The following is a 16,438-nucleotide window of genomic DNA, read 5'->3' on the forward strand; positions in this document are numbered from 1 at the left end:
AAAAGAGATCATAGTAGTAGTCTTTTAAGTATCTATCATTAGCGTATGTTGTATGATATATTTTATATGGTCGTTTTCAGGATCACCTCATTTAACATATGATAGCGAATGATTTGGCATTTAGATGAGTTAATAGTCCAAACAAAGCACACCCAGACACAGCTATAATCATCAAATATCATGTTAACTGTTATATGAAATTTTAAAAGAATCATTGTTCTTGCCTTCACAGAATTGTCACATTCTACCTTTGGGACAGTTTGCCCAAATGTAATGTACAGTTTAAGGTTGTCTGGGACTTGGTGAGGAGGAAACGCAGTGAAGCAGCCCGTGAGCTTCCTCCCTCCAGCCACACGGAGGCATGCCTTGCCCAAGGGTTTGTCTTAGCTGTCATCGTAGTTGGTGCTAGAATCACATCACGTCACTGTTGAGAGGCCAAACTGAGTTGCTAATGTGGCCATTGCTGAGTGGCTCTGGACTGCCTGCTGCTTTGGGCTCTCTCAGGAGGAGGGCACAGCTGGGCATCTACCAGTATCTATCTTGAAGTCTTGAAGTCCAGGGACACTCAGCCTGGAGTGTGTCTTCCAGGGGCACAGTCGAGCGTTGGGTGGGACCTCACCACAGTGCACCCCAGACATCCTGATTGAACCTCACCTGCAGCTTCAGAAAGAGAGGCACAGCAGCCCGGGGCCAGCTCGGCGGGGCCGAACAAGCCTGCAGATGAATGAAATGTCCATTCTGTAAAGCAGGAAGATGAGGAGGGCAGGGAGCCAGATGAATCTTTGGGTGTTTGTGTTTTGGAAGATAGTATCACAAATGTTCCCTGCTTTGGGTACCATTGTTGCTAATAGTGGAAATTTACCTTTGCAGAGTGTTTTCAGCTTTTATCAAAGTAATCTTGCCTTTCAGGATAATCCTGAAAGGAGTGAGCTGAGTGGAATCACCCCATTTGACAGACTAGGAGAATGAGGCTCACAGATTCTGAGTAACTAACCCTAAGGTCATGTATTATTGGCACTTACTTTTTTCACTATTGTGTTGCCAATGCTTGACTCAATATTTATTTCCAAATTTAGCATACATATAGTCTTGTTTTCCAGCAACTGCTGCTATCTTTAGGAACTGTCAACATTTTGTCATTTATATATGTATTTCTTTCCCTCCAAAATCACAGGCGTAACTTTTGCTCAGTATTGAAGAGAAAAATAAGCAAAACCAAAACTGTTCCATCGTAATGTATCAGATTACATTACTCTTCTCTGTTAGGTTCTGGAAATGTCCAGCCTACCTTCTTTAAACTTCAGTCACCTTCCCTGCTGGAGCTGTTTAGGTCTCTTGCAGTAAACCAAATACAAGTCCAGGCAAGAGTGCAGGGTTAGAGCAGGTTAAACAAGAGTTGCTAGTGTTGTTAGTTGTTGACATAGGATTTGTTGGTGCTAACCGTGAATGGCTGGTTTTTTTAATTTTCATTTTGCTTGAGAGCCTGTTCTGTTCCTGCTTCCCCATGACTGCTGTGCTCCTGTGTTCCTTCCTGTTACAGGTCCTGTCCATTTCTTTCCAGAAAGGGGCTTCACATTTGCCTAGCAGTTTAGAATATGGGTATGTTCATGGTTTTCATAGCTGTAAATTTGGACCTGTAGTTTTCTTTTAAAATAGATTGGAAATACAAAGATAAAGCATTGCATAAGGATGTGGAGTGATTACTGTGGGTGAAAATTAGAGTGAGTAGAACAGACACAGCTGAAAAAGCAGTCAGGGAATCTGCAACCTAGTCCAGACATTGCCCACAACCTAACTGTGGAGTTTGCTCAAATCCCTTAATCTTTTGGACCCCCTGGTTACCTTATCTTTGGGACAGAGTTGCATTAAATGATTGCTCTCATCTTTTTAATTCCCAATCTTACTTAGGTCCTCAAACTGAATAGATTCTCCTATAGAAAGGTAGTTCAGTTCAGTCACTCAGTCGCGTCCGACTCTTTGTGACCCCATGGAATGCAGTGCGCCAGGCTTCCCTGTCCACCACCAATTCCTGGAACTTGCTCAAACTCATGTCCATTGAGTCGGTGATGCCATCCAACCATCTCATCCTCTGTTGTCCCCTTCTCCTCCCGCCTTCAGTCTTTCCCAGCATCAGGATCTTTTCCAGTGAGTCAGTTCTTCGCATCAGGTGACCAAAGTTTTAAAGTTTCAGCTTCAACATCAGTCCTTCCAAAGAATATTCAGAACTGATTTCCTTTAGGATTGACTCGTTTCAGCTCCTTGCAGTCCAAGGGATATGAAGGTAGGGTGTCTGGCAAACCTTCCAGTGGTAAGGAAGATGAACTGAGTGAGTCTAAATCCTGTTCATAGTTTTATTTTTATTGGGAATTGGATGGAAAGAGATAAAAGTGATTGAACTTTCTGGCAGTTATAAAATTATCTGAAATCCACTGCTGTCAGCTAACCTTTTAAGCTTGGATTCTAATCTTGGTCACCATTGCATGCCCGACACCTAATATACTGCATGATCAGCATGTTGTATTTTGAGAATACTTTCATAAAAAATTGATGGGCTTCTTGACTTGACCTAATTATTTACTTTATTAAGGCAAATTAACCATGTCTCATAACAGCTTTGAAAATTCAGGACATGTAGGAACAAGTGATATGCTAGACAGAAAGAAATTTTAGAGGTGAAATTTGATGGTAGTTACCGGGCTGGTATTTATTCTTCAACCTACTGGGTGGTGTTTCTGGGTTACAGATTCAATAGAGAGGGTTTTAACTATTTGAATTTAATTTCAAGGAGAGGAAAGAAGCCATTATTTGTGTTTAATAAATAAACTATAGAAATAAAAGCAGAAAATAAGTGATATGATGAATATTTTGACTATTCAATTTACCTGAGATTTCCATAATGTTTTATGGTGTTCTGCATCATGAATTATTCTAAAAGATAGATATGGCTTCTCTTTTCAAAAAAAAAATAAATGCAAACTCTCAATTTTGCATGCAGTTTGAGGGGTTTCATGGGCTGCATTAGGTTGATGCAGCCTTGTCTTCTTTTTCCTTATCTGGTGGCTCTTAATCCAAATTCCCGGTAGGAAAAAACCCTGGATGTTAAGCCTTAGAAGTCCTTAGAAATAATCTAGACCAGTGTTACTTCAGCTGTGGTCTTTAAGTCAAGTGACGGTACGCATGCACACATAAACACACACAGAGCTCTAATTTGTCGAGGCTAACCAGGACTGAATCAGACTATTTGATGCTAATTGTGCTGCACCACAGTGCTAATTTTTTGAAATATAACTGTGAGGTAGATTTAAAAATTAAGTTGTTCATCTGTTCCACACTTGGCATTGTTTTTAATCCTTCATTTTTCCCACTAATTGTCTCTTTCATCAACCTTTAAAATAATTTGGGCTTGAGCTTCTTTTCCTGAGTATTGAAAAGGATTTGGGGGCCTCCCCATTGGCCCTCTCAGTCTGCACTTCTGAACCATAGAATCTGACTCTTCGGGGCTAATCAGAATTTCAGAACAAGACATGAAGGTTCAAAATGAAGTTATTTTGAATTATTTGTCCATTCATTTGAAAATTGAATGTGATATGTGGCCCCAGATGTTGACACCGATCCTTGAGAAGCCATTACAACATTCACTTAATCATCTGTATGAGGTTTTCTCAGACTTGAATATCATACAGATGACTTGGAGGGTTTTGTTGAAAACGCAGATTCTGATGCAGACGTTGGCTGAGATCATGGTTTCTAGCAGCTCCCCCCCCAGGAGATGTTGCTGCTGCGCCCTGGACCACATGTGCAGGCGCAAGTGCCATATATTAACTGCCTCATTATCGTGTTAAGAGGAGGGAACTCTCAGTAAGCTTTGTCATGGTTTTATTAGCATTTTCATGCCTTTCCAAATTGGCTACAAAAATTTAAATGTCTTTCTTGTTTTTTAAAAACTGGATTAGTTTTTGTTATGAAAGACATGTCTTTGAAACAGCCATGCTCCTCAGACCCCACATCTGAGAGGAAGGGCAAGGCCCCTCTTTGGAGCACTGTTCTAAGGGATTCCAATTTAACACACATTTCCAAGTTTCTCTGCAAAACTTAATTTTCTAAGTAAAGAGCATTTTCTAAAATATTATATAATTTTCTTTCTTAAATTATTACATACACTTTTTCCTTTATTCTAGCCACATAAGGGCAGTGTTTTTTTTGTAGGCACAGGTGAAGGCTGTTGAATTATATGAAAAAATGAATAAAACCCACAAAACTACATGCTTCCATTCCGTCTGCCTGTTATACTTTTTCTATTTTGTCCTTCCAGCTGCTGGTAAGTCTGTCTCAAAAACCTTCATTTCTCTTCCATTCTAATTGATTACTTCTGACCTAAAAGCCAGCTACTAGATTTGTTAGAAATACGCAGGGAACGAATCCCAGTCAAACTGCGCTCCCTGGCGTGGCGCCTTTCCTGGGAGGGTGGTGGTCAGGAAGCTCAGCAGCGCTTGAGCCTGAGACGCTTTGGCTCTGATGATCTGAGGAGTCGGCTCTGGTGGGGACTCGCCCGTCCCTCCTCTGTGCCTTTCTCCACGGGTTGTGCTCCCTCCCCCGCTCTGTCCTCGCCCACCACACTGTGGTGAAGTGTGTGTGCGGGCAGGCAGGTGTGTCCGCGTGCGTTCCCCCTGCGACCGGGAAGGCGGTGCCCGTGGCTCGAAAGCGGCGCTTCAGGGTCTGTGCGAACCAGGGCTGCAGAACCTGTGCAAAGAGCGCGGTTCTCTGTGCTCACAGTCTGCCCTGCAGTGGCTTCCTAAACAGGCCTGAGAATAAAATGAAGGCAGTAAAGAGGGTGTCCCTCGATTGACTTCAGTGATTCAGAGTCCCAGGGACTTCAAGCCTAGTTTCCAGTGTGCTGTCTTCAGTAGGTGGTTGGGCGACCGAAGGGCCCGTTCATCGGACCCTCGCTGTCACTGTCAGGCGCTGACTGTTCCGTTGGCACTGGTGCAGCCCCGGGCAGTGGTCCTGAAGGGGGCAGGTGGGGCCGCCCTTGGGAGAGCCAGAGTGCCGGGCTGCAGTCTCATCAGGCCCCCTGGAGGTACCTGTGCGTGTGTGGGGCTTGTCCTTACTCAGCAAAGCTAGAAACTGTTGGACGATTCACGTCTGTGAAAGCCACACAGTAGTTGGTATTATTCTGATTCAGAGCAGAGGGAACCTGTTTGCATCTTAACCTCACAGCATCAGAACATACATCATTTTGGATAGCCTTGTTAATGACTGACTGTGTGTTAGAATTTGTGGATTATATACTTTAAAATTGTGATGAAGCTAAATGTAACCATAACAGTTTGGGTTTTTCGAAGTTCTGAACAAGGCCCCATTTCACATATTTTTAGTGAGTTGTAACCTTTAAATGCTGATTACCAGATTGCTCTCATTTGAATCTTATTTTTACATCCAGAATGTGTCTTGTGTTTCAGTGCAGCTAAACCTGCTGGTATCATTTTAGTCTAATTAACACTATTTTGTGATCTGGGACTCCTTTCAAAGTTCATTATAGGAGCTAGAAAACCCTGGGAGGTAAAGTCAACACATGACCTCATCCCCTGTTTTGCACTAGACTCTAACTTGCATTAAAACAGACTAAAAATGGAAAAAGAAAAATTTCATTCTTTTATTACGCTAAGCATTAATAAATGTGTTTAATATGACTTCTCTGTGTATAATCCCTTTTAGCTGGTAAAATGGAGGGCTTTGTTTGAAGTACTAGAAACTAAATGCTGCCAGGAGAAAGATTTTACTAGAAACATAGAGTAGATATCAGCCCCTAAGCTTTGTTAATTGATCCTGCTTGTTTAACTGGGGAAATAAAAATGCACGTCTGCTGAAGAGAAATCTGTGGACATAAACTCTTCCTGTTTTCAAATATGTTTCATAGGTGTTTATCTTATTTAAATGTACAGTCATATAGTAGCCAAGAGAATGCAACTGCTGTTCCTTTAACGTCAGAACTATGCACGCTACAATAGGTGTCACTGTTTGGCTTGGTCCAATCATGGTTGGTGACTTCAGCTATTGGCTCTGAGCACTGGCTGTCTGACTCCATCTGCAGGGCTGTAATACCTACTCTCCTCCGGTCCATTCACCACACAACTTCAGCCGGCTGAACAGACTCGCGCAGCTCCAGCACATCTTGATAACCTAATTCAGAAAACAAGCACTACGGCTCTCTGCCTGTCGCCTCCTCTCAGTGTAGCATTTTCAGGTGATCTAGGAAACTGGGTTATTTTTATGAGCAAATAAGAGAAACAGGAATCATGATGGGGATGTATTTAACAGACCCAGTACTGGATAAAACTTAAAACCAGTGTCTCATTCAACATAGTAAAAAGGTCACCTTGCCCGCCTGAGAAAAGAAGCAAAATATCAGCTTGTTGGTTTCTGTTATCATCTCAGCTCGTGCTAGCCTCTTTTCCCTGATGCTCGCACCGACTTGGGATATCTGGCTATAAAGAGAGACCTACTGTACTCATGGTAGATGACAAGGAAAGGAACATGAAATGTCTCACCTTCTTCTTGATGCTTCCAGAGACGGTAAAGAACAGGTCCAAGAAAAGCTCGAAGAAAACAAATCCCAGCAGCAGCAGCAGCAACAGCAGCAGCAAGTTGCCTCCAGTTTGTTATGAAATAATTACCTTGAAGACTAAAAAGAAGAAGAAGATGGCTGCTGATATATTCCCCCGCAAAAAACCAGCCAGCTCCAGCAGCACCACTGTCCAGCAGTACCACCAGCAGAATCTCAGTAACAACAACCTTATTCCCGCCCCGAATTGGCAGGGGCTCTATCCCACAATTAGGGAGAGGTAAGTGCTGGGCCAGCATATTTACTTAAAAAGTTTTCCTGTGTTGAAGTCTCTGCTTTTGCACAACCTGTAATGTATTTTAACATAAATCTGTGTTTCCTCTTTTCCCAGAAGCTTTATTGGTAATGGAAAACTGCCTTGTATCTTTTCCAGAGCAGTACAGCTGTTTTCCTCTTAGATAAAAATGTTTTTGTAAGCTGTAACATTGAAGTGACAGGGTTGTGTCTTTGGGTTATAGGAGAGAGAAACCTCTTATTTGTCCTTAAGTCTAAAAAAATTTTGGATAACTTTTTTCTTTTTAAACTTTAGTTACTTCCATGTGTTTGCAGTGGTTACAAATGCAGTTGTATAGTTGGAACCTTTATGTGTAGTTTTACCCCGAAGTTGCTCAACGGTTGTTTATCTTGTGACTTTTTCCTGGGTTTTTTTTGTCGGGGAGGGGGTGTTACAGTGCTGTGAATTAATGAATTGCTTCTGTTTATAGAAATGCGGTGATGTTCAATAATGATCTGATGGCAGATGTACATTTTGTGGTTGGGCCACCAGGTGGGACTCAGCGGTTGCCAGGACACAAAGTAAGCAACAGCTGCATTACCGGTTTCGCCCTGAGCTCTCCACAGAGGGACCCTCTCCCTGAGCCCGGAACGGGGCTGGGCAGCTTGCAGGCAGTGCTTGGTTTCCCTCCATCACAGAGCAGGCAGAGCTTCTCCAGAGGGCCCTGGCCACGCTTAATTTTTTTTTTCTTTGTTTCCTTCTACCCTGCTTTGTATCCCCCACAAAAACATGCCCTCTTCACTCCCCAGTCATGGGAAGTTGTTGTGATAGGTTTGGAAAGTCATATGCTGATCCTTCTAGAAATCAGTTAGATATGCTTTTATTTATTTTATAATGAGGGACCTTGTGTATTAATGTGTGAAAGCCTTGATAATTAGCAGCACAGAGGCTGGTTTGCATGAACTTTTGCCTTTTGCTTTCGCAGCCAGATCCTCGGGACCTTGGCTTTGTCAGTAGAGCAGGTGTTAGGCTCTGTGTCCACTAAATCTGATCACTTTAGAGTTGTTTTTCTGGAATGATTTGCTGAAAATGTTTTCAATTTGGTGCATGAAATAAGATTTCCCCTTCTCCACAGTACGTTTTAGCTGTTGGGAGCTCTGTGTTCCATGCAATGTTTTATGGAGAACTTGCTGAGGACAAAGATGAGATCCGTATACCAGATGTCGACCCTGCTGCTTTCCTCGCCATGCTGAAGTAAGCATCACACGTATGTTTGGAAAGAGTTTGTTTGTGCTGTGTTTGTGCTCTGCTGGCTTCACAGTTAAGTGTAACTTCCAGGTAATACAAAAGAGAGGCCGATGAAGAAAGAGGGTGCTGCTTTACCTAATAAATGTTTTCAAAGAAAACTCCTGTGCGTCTTTCCATGGAAAGCATGTGGAATGAAGCAGGCGTTTCTAATCACACCTTGGCGTGGGATTTGGGGGCAAGAGGCATACAGTGATTTCATCTATAATGACTTATAATTAAAAATAACTTTCTGGTTAGGGATTATCTAATAGACTATGTTCCCTGTGTGAAGTCTTTAAAAACACATAAATTATATTTTGGTGTCACAATTCCAGAAATTGTATGCATTATTTAAATTCTACCAGTTAGGAAGTTTTTAAGTTTTCTAGGAGTTATTGTCTCCTATCAGCAAATATAAAATTAATTGTCTGATCTTGATGCACACGTACATACACATGCTCTCACGTAAAGTCACATACCATTTCTCAAGGGTAAGAAGCATTTGCATTTTGTAGTAAAGGAGAAATTTTTGAAAGATTTGGTTAATTTTCTATAGTTTTATATGGATTTGTTCAGAAAAACTTTAATTGGTCATTCAGAAATACAGTTATAAGATATACATTTATTTAAAAAATAGTTTTCTGTCTCATGATTCTTTTTCAGAATCCAGTACATGTTAACCAGATAAATAGAATCTTCTTCTCTGACATGGGTTGATGCTGGACAGTGTTATAGTCTACAGTGTGTGATTAGAATCCAGTGATTATTCTAAGTGATGTTCAGGTGATTTTTGTTGAGCCTTATTCTAGCAGACCAAAGTGTATCAGAGTTCAAGGTTATGTGCTGCTGTGGGGATGTTGAGTCATTGGAGTGCATTGTAAAATGTTTGTTGAAAAAAATTATTCATTGGGTCAAGTGGACAGTAATCCCACAAACAGTTAAAATGTTAATATATATTGTTTTCTGCCTACTGAAAAGTAAGTATTATAGTTAATTCCTGAACTTTAAAGTGTTGTAATTTTTTATTTATAGTCTAGTTTTGAAATCCATCTGCTACTCTTTAGAACTTTCACAGTGGGAGAGGTTGGGAAATTAGAGGCAAATGAGCATGTAAAGTACCAAAACATAAACTAATCCACCACTTTCAACCAACAGAGACTTTATGACTTTTGTAATCTCTTAGAGATCTACTTACAGAAACCTGTCTTACCTGTAGGAATTTTTGTGTGCTGTTTTTCCCCCGTGAAGTTAGCTTTGTACATTTGACATTGTTTCTGTTGCAGAGGAGAGTGCTGACACTAGTTTGGTGTTTTGGCATCACTGTAGTCAAGCAGAGTGTTCTGTTGCTGCAGAAATATGTACATAATTAGAAAGCCCAGTACGCGTCACAAAGTTCCATTTCACCCAGGCCGTTTGATTCATCATTTGACAAGCATCTTTTCTTATAAATGTGTTGCCTAGAATATATCTTGACACAGCTTTTAAATTATACGTGCAGTCCCTGTAAAGCAGCGAGAATCAGAAACATAGCAGGTGCCACTTACTGCCGTGCCATGCTAGGTCAGGGCTGCGTGTTCACCTGGGCGAGCGGAGGCCAGGCTTGCTTCACCCCTGCGTCGAGGGTGAGGCACCAGTACTTCTGAAAGGGCGTTGTCAGGAAGGAGGAGAAGACTGCTCACTTGCCCCTTCCAGGGCGAGAGCTGCATAGTGCGCCCATGGTCCCCATGCTCCGCTCAGAGCATCCCTGCTGCGGGTATTTTGTCCAGCAGTCTTGCCATCTTGCCAGTAGCTGTCTTAGTCTCTCAGAGAAGAGGAAGGGCTTCCTCGGAGCAAAAATGCAGGTTCCATTTGTGATTGCGGTTCTTTTTCTCATTGCCATCCTTACATTTTTTGTATTTTCTTCCAGAAGCCGTCTAATTTCTTGTTTCACTAAGGAAAACTTAATATCAAGTTGCTAAACACCTTAGCTAGAAATTTTTTTAAAAATTATGTTTATTAGTATGTATTTTTCACCTGTGTGCAGTTCTCACTGACTTACCTCTTGGTCAACAATAGAATATGAAAGAAGCAGATGATTTCCACCTTGACATACCATCCTGGGAGATTGCCACTGTCCCCCAAAACAGTAAGAAGTGTCTTTTGGAATACAGACACTTCACAGAAGCACACAAATAATGCATATTTAGACTTTCTTACTTTGTCTTTTAATTAAATATATCTGGAAATAATGTATTCTTTAATTCTGAAGGTGGAAGGAATGTGTGGAGGAGAAGAAAGAATTTAGAGTTTAAAAAAAAAAAAAAAGCAGATACAAAGCCTGCATTGGATTCTATGTAAAGTTAACTGTGAGATAGCATCAGGCATGGAAGCCCATACTTAAAAATCCATTGAACTTGGGACTACTTGAAAAATATCTGTTTAAGATCAGCTTTATTTTGTGCTTCAGGAAAACCCAAGTCATTGTTAGCTAAAAGCATCAAGATGGAATCATTCCTATCATTATAATATTAAAGATATTTGTTTCCATCTGAATGCACAGAAAAATTTTTAAGTAAAACTATATACATATATTTCTCCTAAAACATGGGGATTATTTCTAATTAAATATAATACAATATATATATATAAAATATAATTTTGCTATTTTTTCCCTAATATTAACTGTCTTTGATCTCAGTCCTTTCTCAGTCTCGAATCCTTGATTTTTTTTTTTTCCCCGCTTTGAGAGGACAGGGAACATAGCTTTAAAATAGAGGCTAGAATGGTTACATGAAGTTAATGTCTTTAATTATACATACTTTATACTAAATTGAAGTGTTGATGATTTATGAATGTATTTCAGATGTCGCTATAATGTCTAATCATTTTTGTAATAACTGTCACATAAGATGATTTTCTTGGAACTAACTTGAAAGTAGTTGCATCTTTTCTTGCTGGACACGCTCATTTGGTGAAAATTCCATTTACACGCCGAACTCTTTCTTGCAGATACATCTATTGTGATGAAATTGACTTGGCTGCTGACACAGTCTTGGCCACTCTTTATGCTGCCAAAAAGTACATCGTCCCTCACCTCGCCAGGGCCTGCGTCAATTTCCTGGAGACCAGCCTGAGCGCCAAGAACGCCTGTGTGCTGCTATCCCAGAGCTGCCTGTTCGAGGAGCCGGACCTCACCCAGCGCTGCTGGGAGGTGATCGACGCCCAGGCGGAGCTGGCGCTCAAGTCCGAAGGGTTCTGCGACATCGACTTCCAGACCCTGGAAAGCATCCTCCGCAGGGAAACTCTGAATGCCAAAGAAATTGTGGTCTTCGAGGCCGCTCTCAACTGGGCTGAGGTGGAATGCCAGCGACAGGATCTGGCCTTGAGCATTGAGAACAAGCGCAAGGTGCTGGGCAAGGCGCTCTACTTGATCCGCATCCCGACCATGGCCCTGGACGATTTCGCCAACGGTGCCGCGCAGTCCGGCGTCTTGACTCTGAACGAGACCAACGACATCTTCCTCTGGTACACGGCGGCCAAGAAGCCCGAGCTGCAGTTCGTGAGCAAGGCCCGCAAGGGGCTGGTGCCGCAGCGCTGCCACCGCTTCCAGTCCTGTGCCTACCGGAGCAACCAGTGGCGCTACCGGGGCCGCTGCGACAGCATCCAGTTCGCCGTGGACAAGAGGGTCTTCATCGCGGGCTTCGGGCTGTACGGCTCCAGCTGCGGCTCGGCCGAGTACAGCGCCAAGATCGAGCTCAAGCGGCAGGGCGTGGTCCTGGGGCAGAACCTCAGCAAGTACTTCTCGGACGGCTCGAGCAGCACGTTCCCTGTGTGGTTCGAGTACCCGGTGCAGATCGAGCCGGACACCTTCTACACGGCCAGCGTCATCCTGGACGGCAACGAGCTCAGCTACTTCGGGCAGGAGGGCATGACGGAGGTGCAGTGCGGCAAGGTCACCGTGCAGTTCCAGTGCTCGTCGGACAGCACCAACGGCACGGGCGTGCAGGGCGGCCAGATCCCCGAGCTCATCTTCTACGCCTGAGCGCGCCGGCTCCCCGCTTCACGCTCGGCTCGGCCGCAGCCAGCCATCGGCGCAGGCTGTTCCTAAGGAACGGAGCTGTGCGCCAGTTCTGATTTCTTTCAACCTTTTTCGTTATGTACAGGCAAAAATGCAGCACTCAGCTTTTAACTGTATGCCGGAAAGCCAAATTCTTAGCAAGCCTTGTGGTTCTTAGAGTTGCATCTATCCACCCGGGGAGATTTTGCATTCTTTTCCAACTGCCCCACTGACCTCCCAGTTTAAGATTTTTGGATCACCTCAGATTTCCTTTTGGGCTTTATTTTGACAAAGAGAAAGAAATACTCTAAAATAACAGTAGCAATTATTTTTAAACGGAAACCCTCCCTCTCCCCAAACAGATAAACCTCAGTGTACAATTTTGAAAGACATTTTGCTTGATAAGTAACAATTTAGAAAGTAGACAGTAGTCATCTTTACCTTCTTATTTCCTTTTAATTTTTTTGGGCATTTGCTTTTGGACATTGCTTTTTCTTAAATCCTAAATTCATAAATTTGTTAAATTTTTAAATTGCAGCTGTCAACGGAAGGTAAAACAAGTAAGAAATTGGAAGTTTTAGATCACGACTTTTGCTACAAGCAGATTTATGTTCTTTTAGTTTAGAAGACAGGCAGTTCCAGTACAGAAGCTTCTTTTAGAAGTAACTAAATTGCAAAACTTTATTGTTAACTAGAGAAAAATTGCAGGTTAATTGAAACTAAAATAGTCTTAAAAGTAAGCCTGAAAAAGTCCCACATGACAAATAGTTTAATTGATGGCACATTATAATCCAGAGTTTGAAAAAGTCAAGCTTTTTTCTCCCTGCTTAACTTCTGATCTCTGTCACTTGCTGGTTTTCAAAAGTTGTACTGTATAGAATTCCTATTCCCCCATTCCCATGAAAAGAGGACCAAACGATTTCTTCGGATGAATGGAATAACAGTTAGTTTTATAGTGCCACATGTTAATGTAATAAGATACTTTATGCATTGATTTTTTTTTAATCTGAAATATATTTTACCTAATCTACTTTGACCACACTCTCTCTTCTTCGTTAATTATGATTCTGTCCCGTTCCTGGACTGCTAGAATCTGGCCTGTTACCATCTGAACGAGCCAATGTATGCCTGCAGGGTTTTTAAAAAATATTCCGGAGTGATAAACTCGATGATACTTTAATGTTCACTGCCTCAGCATCACATCCAGTTCTTTTTTTTTTTATTCCCATGGATAGTGTAAACAAAGGAGGGAAAAGCTCATCAAAACGTTCTCCTTCAGCAAAGGCTTGTCTGGCTTAGTGCCCGAGACCTTAGTGGTGTACACTGTGGTCGCTCCCAGTTGAAGTATCCACGTGTTTCTGGGCAACTTTTCTGCCCAGTGTGATCCTGAGATGGCTTCCCCGCCACCCAGAGTGTGGTCCCTGGCCACCTCCTTCTCCTGTTCTGTGAGCCGGAAGCTGGCTCTGGAGCGGGGGCTAGTCCCGGGGTGGGTGTGTGCGTGGGTGCCCGTGCGCATGCGGTGCGCACCGGCTCAGGAACTGTCTCCTGCTGCCCGGCCCGCGGGGCTGGGACAGAAGGGTCCCCCTGCCGGGCCCACCCGGCCCGCAGAGGGGGACTGCCTGTGCTTCCGGGCCGCTTCTCCCCCGTAGACGTGGGCTGCTGCTTCGGCCGGCTTCCCCGATGGAGAAAAACACTGGATTACAAAAATGTTTTAATCGTCTTTGCCCTTACCTATGTCTGTTAGCATGGGGGGTCAGAAGCTGTTACCAGTGATTAACAGATGAGTGCTCCCAGGACAAGCTTCCAAAATTATCTAACAGTTACTTCTTATTAGCAAGATGATAGTAGTTGTGGCAAACCGTCTATAAAACGGAGGTACGTTTTCAATTAAAAAAAATACTACTACAAAGGGTCTTGTTTATAAATTATGGTTAAACATTTCGGTAACTCATAGCTACCTTGCAATTGGTAGACTGTAGATTTACCTGAATGGAAGGCACTTATTTATAAGCCAGAGGAGAAGAAACTTTTTAGCACTAATTTCATCATGTTAGATTGTTGTTGCGGGGGAGTGTGATGACCTTGTTCATTCAGTAACACCCACGATCAGTGCTCTATTAGTAGCTGCCCTCCAGAGGCTGGGAAACTGCTGGGGGAGAGCCCCATGAGATCCTATATACTGAGGATGGAAGAACTTAATTTTATGATAATTGCTGTCACTTGAAAAAGAAAAAATATCCGTCATCTGATTGGCTGGTGCCAAGAGCTGTGGTATAAATTTGAAGATTGTATTTAAAAGAAGAAAATGTTACCTTTTAAATCCTGTTCTCCCTTCTACATTTTCAATGACATGGAATTAAGGCTAATGTGCTTGCTTTATTTTCTTTGGTAATCTCAAATTTTGTAGCTTTCAAAACTAGAAACCATTGTTCTGACAAGGCAGGCAACCATAGGGCATAAACACAATTTTATTAAACACTGCCCTGTAGATGCTTTTCCCCACGTATCTGGCAGTCTTTGTTGTCGTTTATATCCTGGGGATAAGGGGAACTAGGCTAGCAGTTCTAATGTAACATTCTTTAAGCATATCTTAATATAGTATTTAAGTAAATGGTCTAATTTCTACATAATTATTGCACTGAACGGTCTTTTTTTTTTAAGGTGTCTAAATAAGCTTGCTAATTCAAGACACTAGCCAGTTGTGCATCAGAGTGCTTGAATTCAGGAGCTTACAGCATTATTTATGAAGGAAACATATATTAATATGAAGTACCTCATGTTGAATGTTATCGTACTGTATTTTTAATGTAACAGTGCAGATCTTGTTAGACAACTGAATGTGTATGATCATGTTAAATGCAAATAAAATAAAACCGGTTCATATATTTGTCTTCCTTAACATTTTTGTAGGTTCCTTAAAGTAGTAAAAAACCCATTCTGGCATTTTGGTGCCACTTCACCTTTCACAGAGATGGTTTTTGCAGGAGCATGTGTTTGCTAAGTTACATATCATTGATCCCTAAAGAAGTGAAAATCCGGTAAAGAATAATAGAAAAATGAATATGTTCATCAGTTGCATTGTTGAAAAGCTGCGTGTTAAGTCGAAGCGAGAGAGTGAGTGGGTGCGTTTGTGCTCCGGTCGTGGAGTTTTGTGGTTGGCTGGCATTCTGATGGCTTGCTTGCTCACACGCCTGTAGAGCTAGCTCCCTGAGCTCGCTGCTGTTGATGGCAGATCACAGCTAGAGTTAGCGTGGCCAGTGCTGCTTATCCCTGCTGTTACAATAGCTTACATCTAGGAATAAAGATCAATGTGACATGACAGTGATGAATATAATTTTATGTCTTCAACTGGTTTTCCATTACATTTCCCTATATCAAGTACATTTATATACACACATCATTATATACATGCATTTTTTTCACTATAGTTTTCTACTTTTATACTAGAGTTTATTGTGAAGCCCTGTGTATTTGCTTAACTACTTAGTCTACCCTTAGTTCAGTTTCTATAACATATCTGCTCAAAGGAATTTTGGAATTATTCATAGAGTAAGAGAACTGGAAATACCCATTCTTATCAGCTTAATTACAGCCTGAATTGCAAAGATCTTTAATCCAGCAAAGTCTTAGCCATTATCTCCTCTCTGGTTCTCTTTAAGCTTAACCCACATGTGTTTGTTTTCAATATCCCAAGACAATTGGAAATGATCCTCTTTTATTGTTGGCACTCAGGATCAACACTTCACTGAAATTACACTTTCTTCCCAATGACTCTGACTTCCCTACAAAAGCCATGGGCTTAACGTTGAGGAGAAAAAAACAAAAAAAACAGGAAGGAGAAAAATTATTCCCGAGGAAGTAAGTAGCATGAAACTTAGAGGCCAAAGCAAGCAAGTGACTCTGAGAGCCTCCAGTATCTTGTGTTAACAAGGGCTGTGTGTGCCTTTGAGCTGCTGCAGTGGAAGATGACTGTGCTTTTTGATTTCTAATCAATATGTTTCAGCATATTTTCTGAGCCATTTACATTAATTGGCCAGCTACTTTTCTTTGCTCAAAACTTCATGTTATCCTCCATTTTTTTTAAGAAAAGATCATCTAACAAAACTAAAACCGGGGGTAAATTTCAACAATAGAATCTCTTTGTTTATTTCTATAACTACCCTAAGGGCTGGTGAGAAAAGTTTCTCAACCAAGATACAGTTCGGTAAGGTTCAAGAAAATATTTGTGAGGAAGACAGTGGCTGACTTGGTCACACACACACCAAGCAGTATATGACTC

The 16,438-nt window shown here is 41.9% G+C and overlaps 1 protein-coding gene across 1 annotated transcript in view; it reads left to right on the forward strand.

Moving 5' to 3' along the window:
* The window catches only part of BTBD3 (BTB domain containing 3), a 34,087-nt gene extending 19,029 nt beyond the window's left edge, over positions 1 to 15,058 (forward strand). Inside the window, exons 2-5 of the mRNA XM_055426640.2 lie at positions 6,092 to 6,842; positions 7,327 to 7,417; positions 7,972 to 8,090; positions 11,112 to 15,058. Coding sequence (XP_055282615.1) covers positions 6,511 to 6,842; positions 7,327 to 7,417; positions 7,972 to 8,090; positions 11,112 to 12,144 — 1,575 coding nt within the window. The 5' untranslated portion in view covers positions 6,092 to 6,510 and the 3' untranslated portion in view covers positions 12,145 to 15,058. The remainder of the gene's footprint in view (positions 1 to 6,091; positions 6,843 to 7,326; positions 7,418 to 7,971; positions 8,091 to 11,111) is intronic.
* The last annotated feature ends 1,380 nt before the right edge of the window (positions 15,059 to 16,438 follow it).

Source organism: Moschus berezovskii, chromosome 15 (assembly GCF_049115385.1).
Source record: "Moschus berezovskii isolate FMDL1 chromosome 15, NW_MosBer_1.0, whole genome shotgun sequence".
In the NCBI taxonomy this organism is placed as follows: Eukaryota; Metazoa; Chordata; class Mammalia; order Artiodactyla; family Moschidae; genus Moschus; species Moschus berezovskii.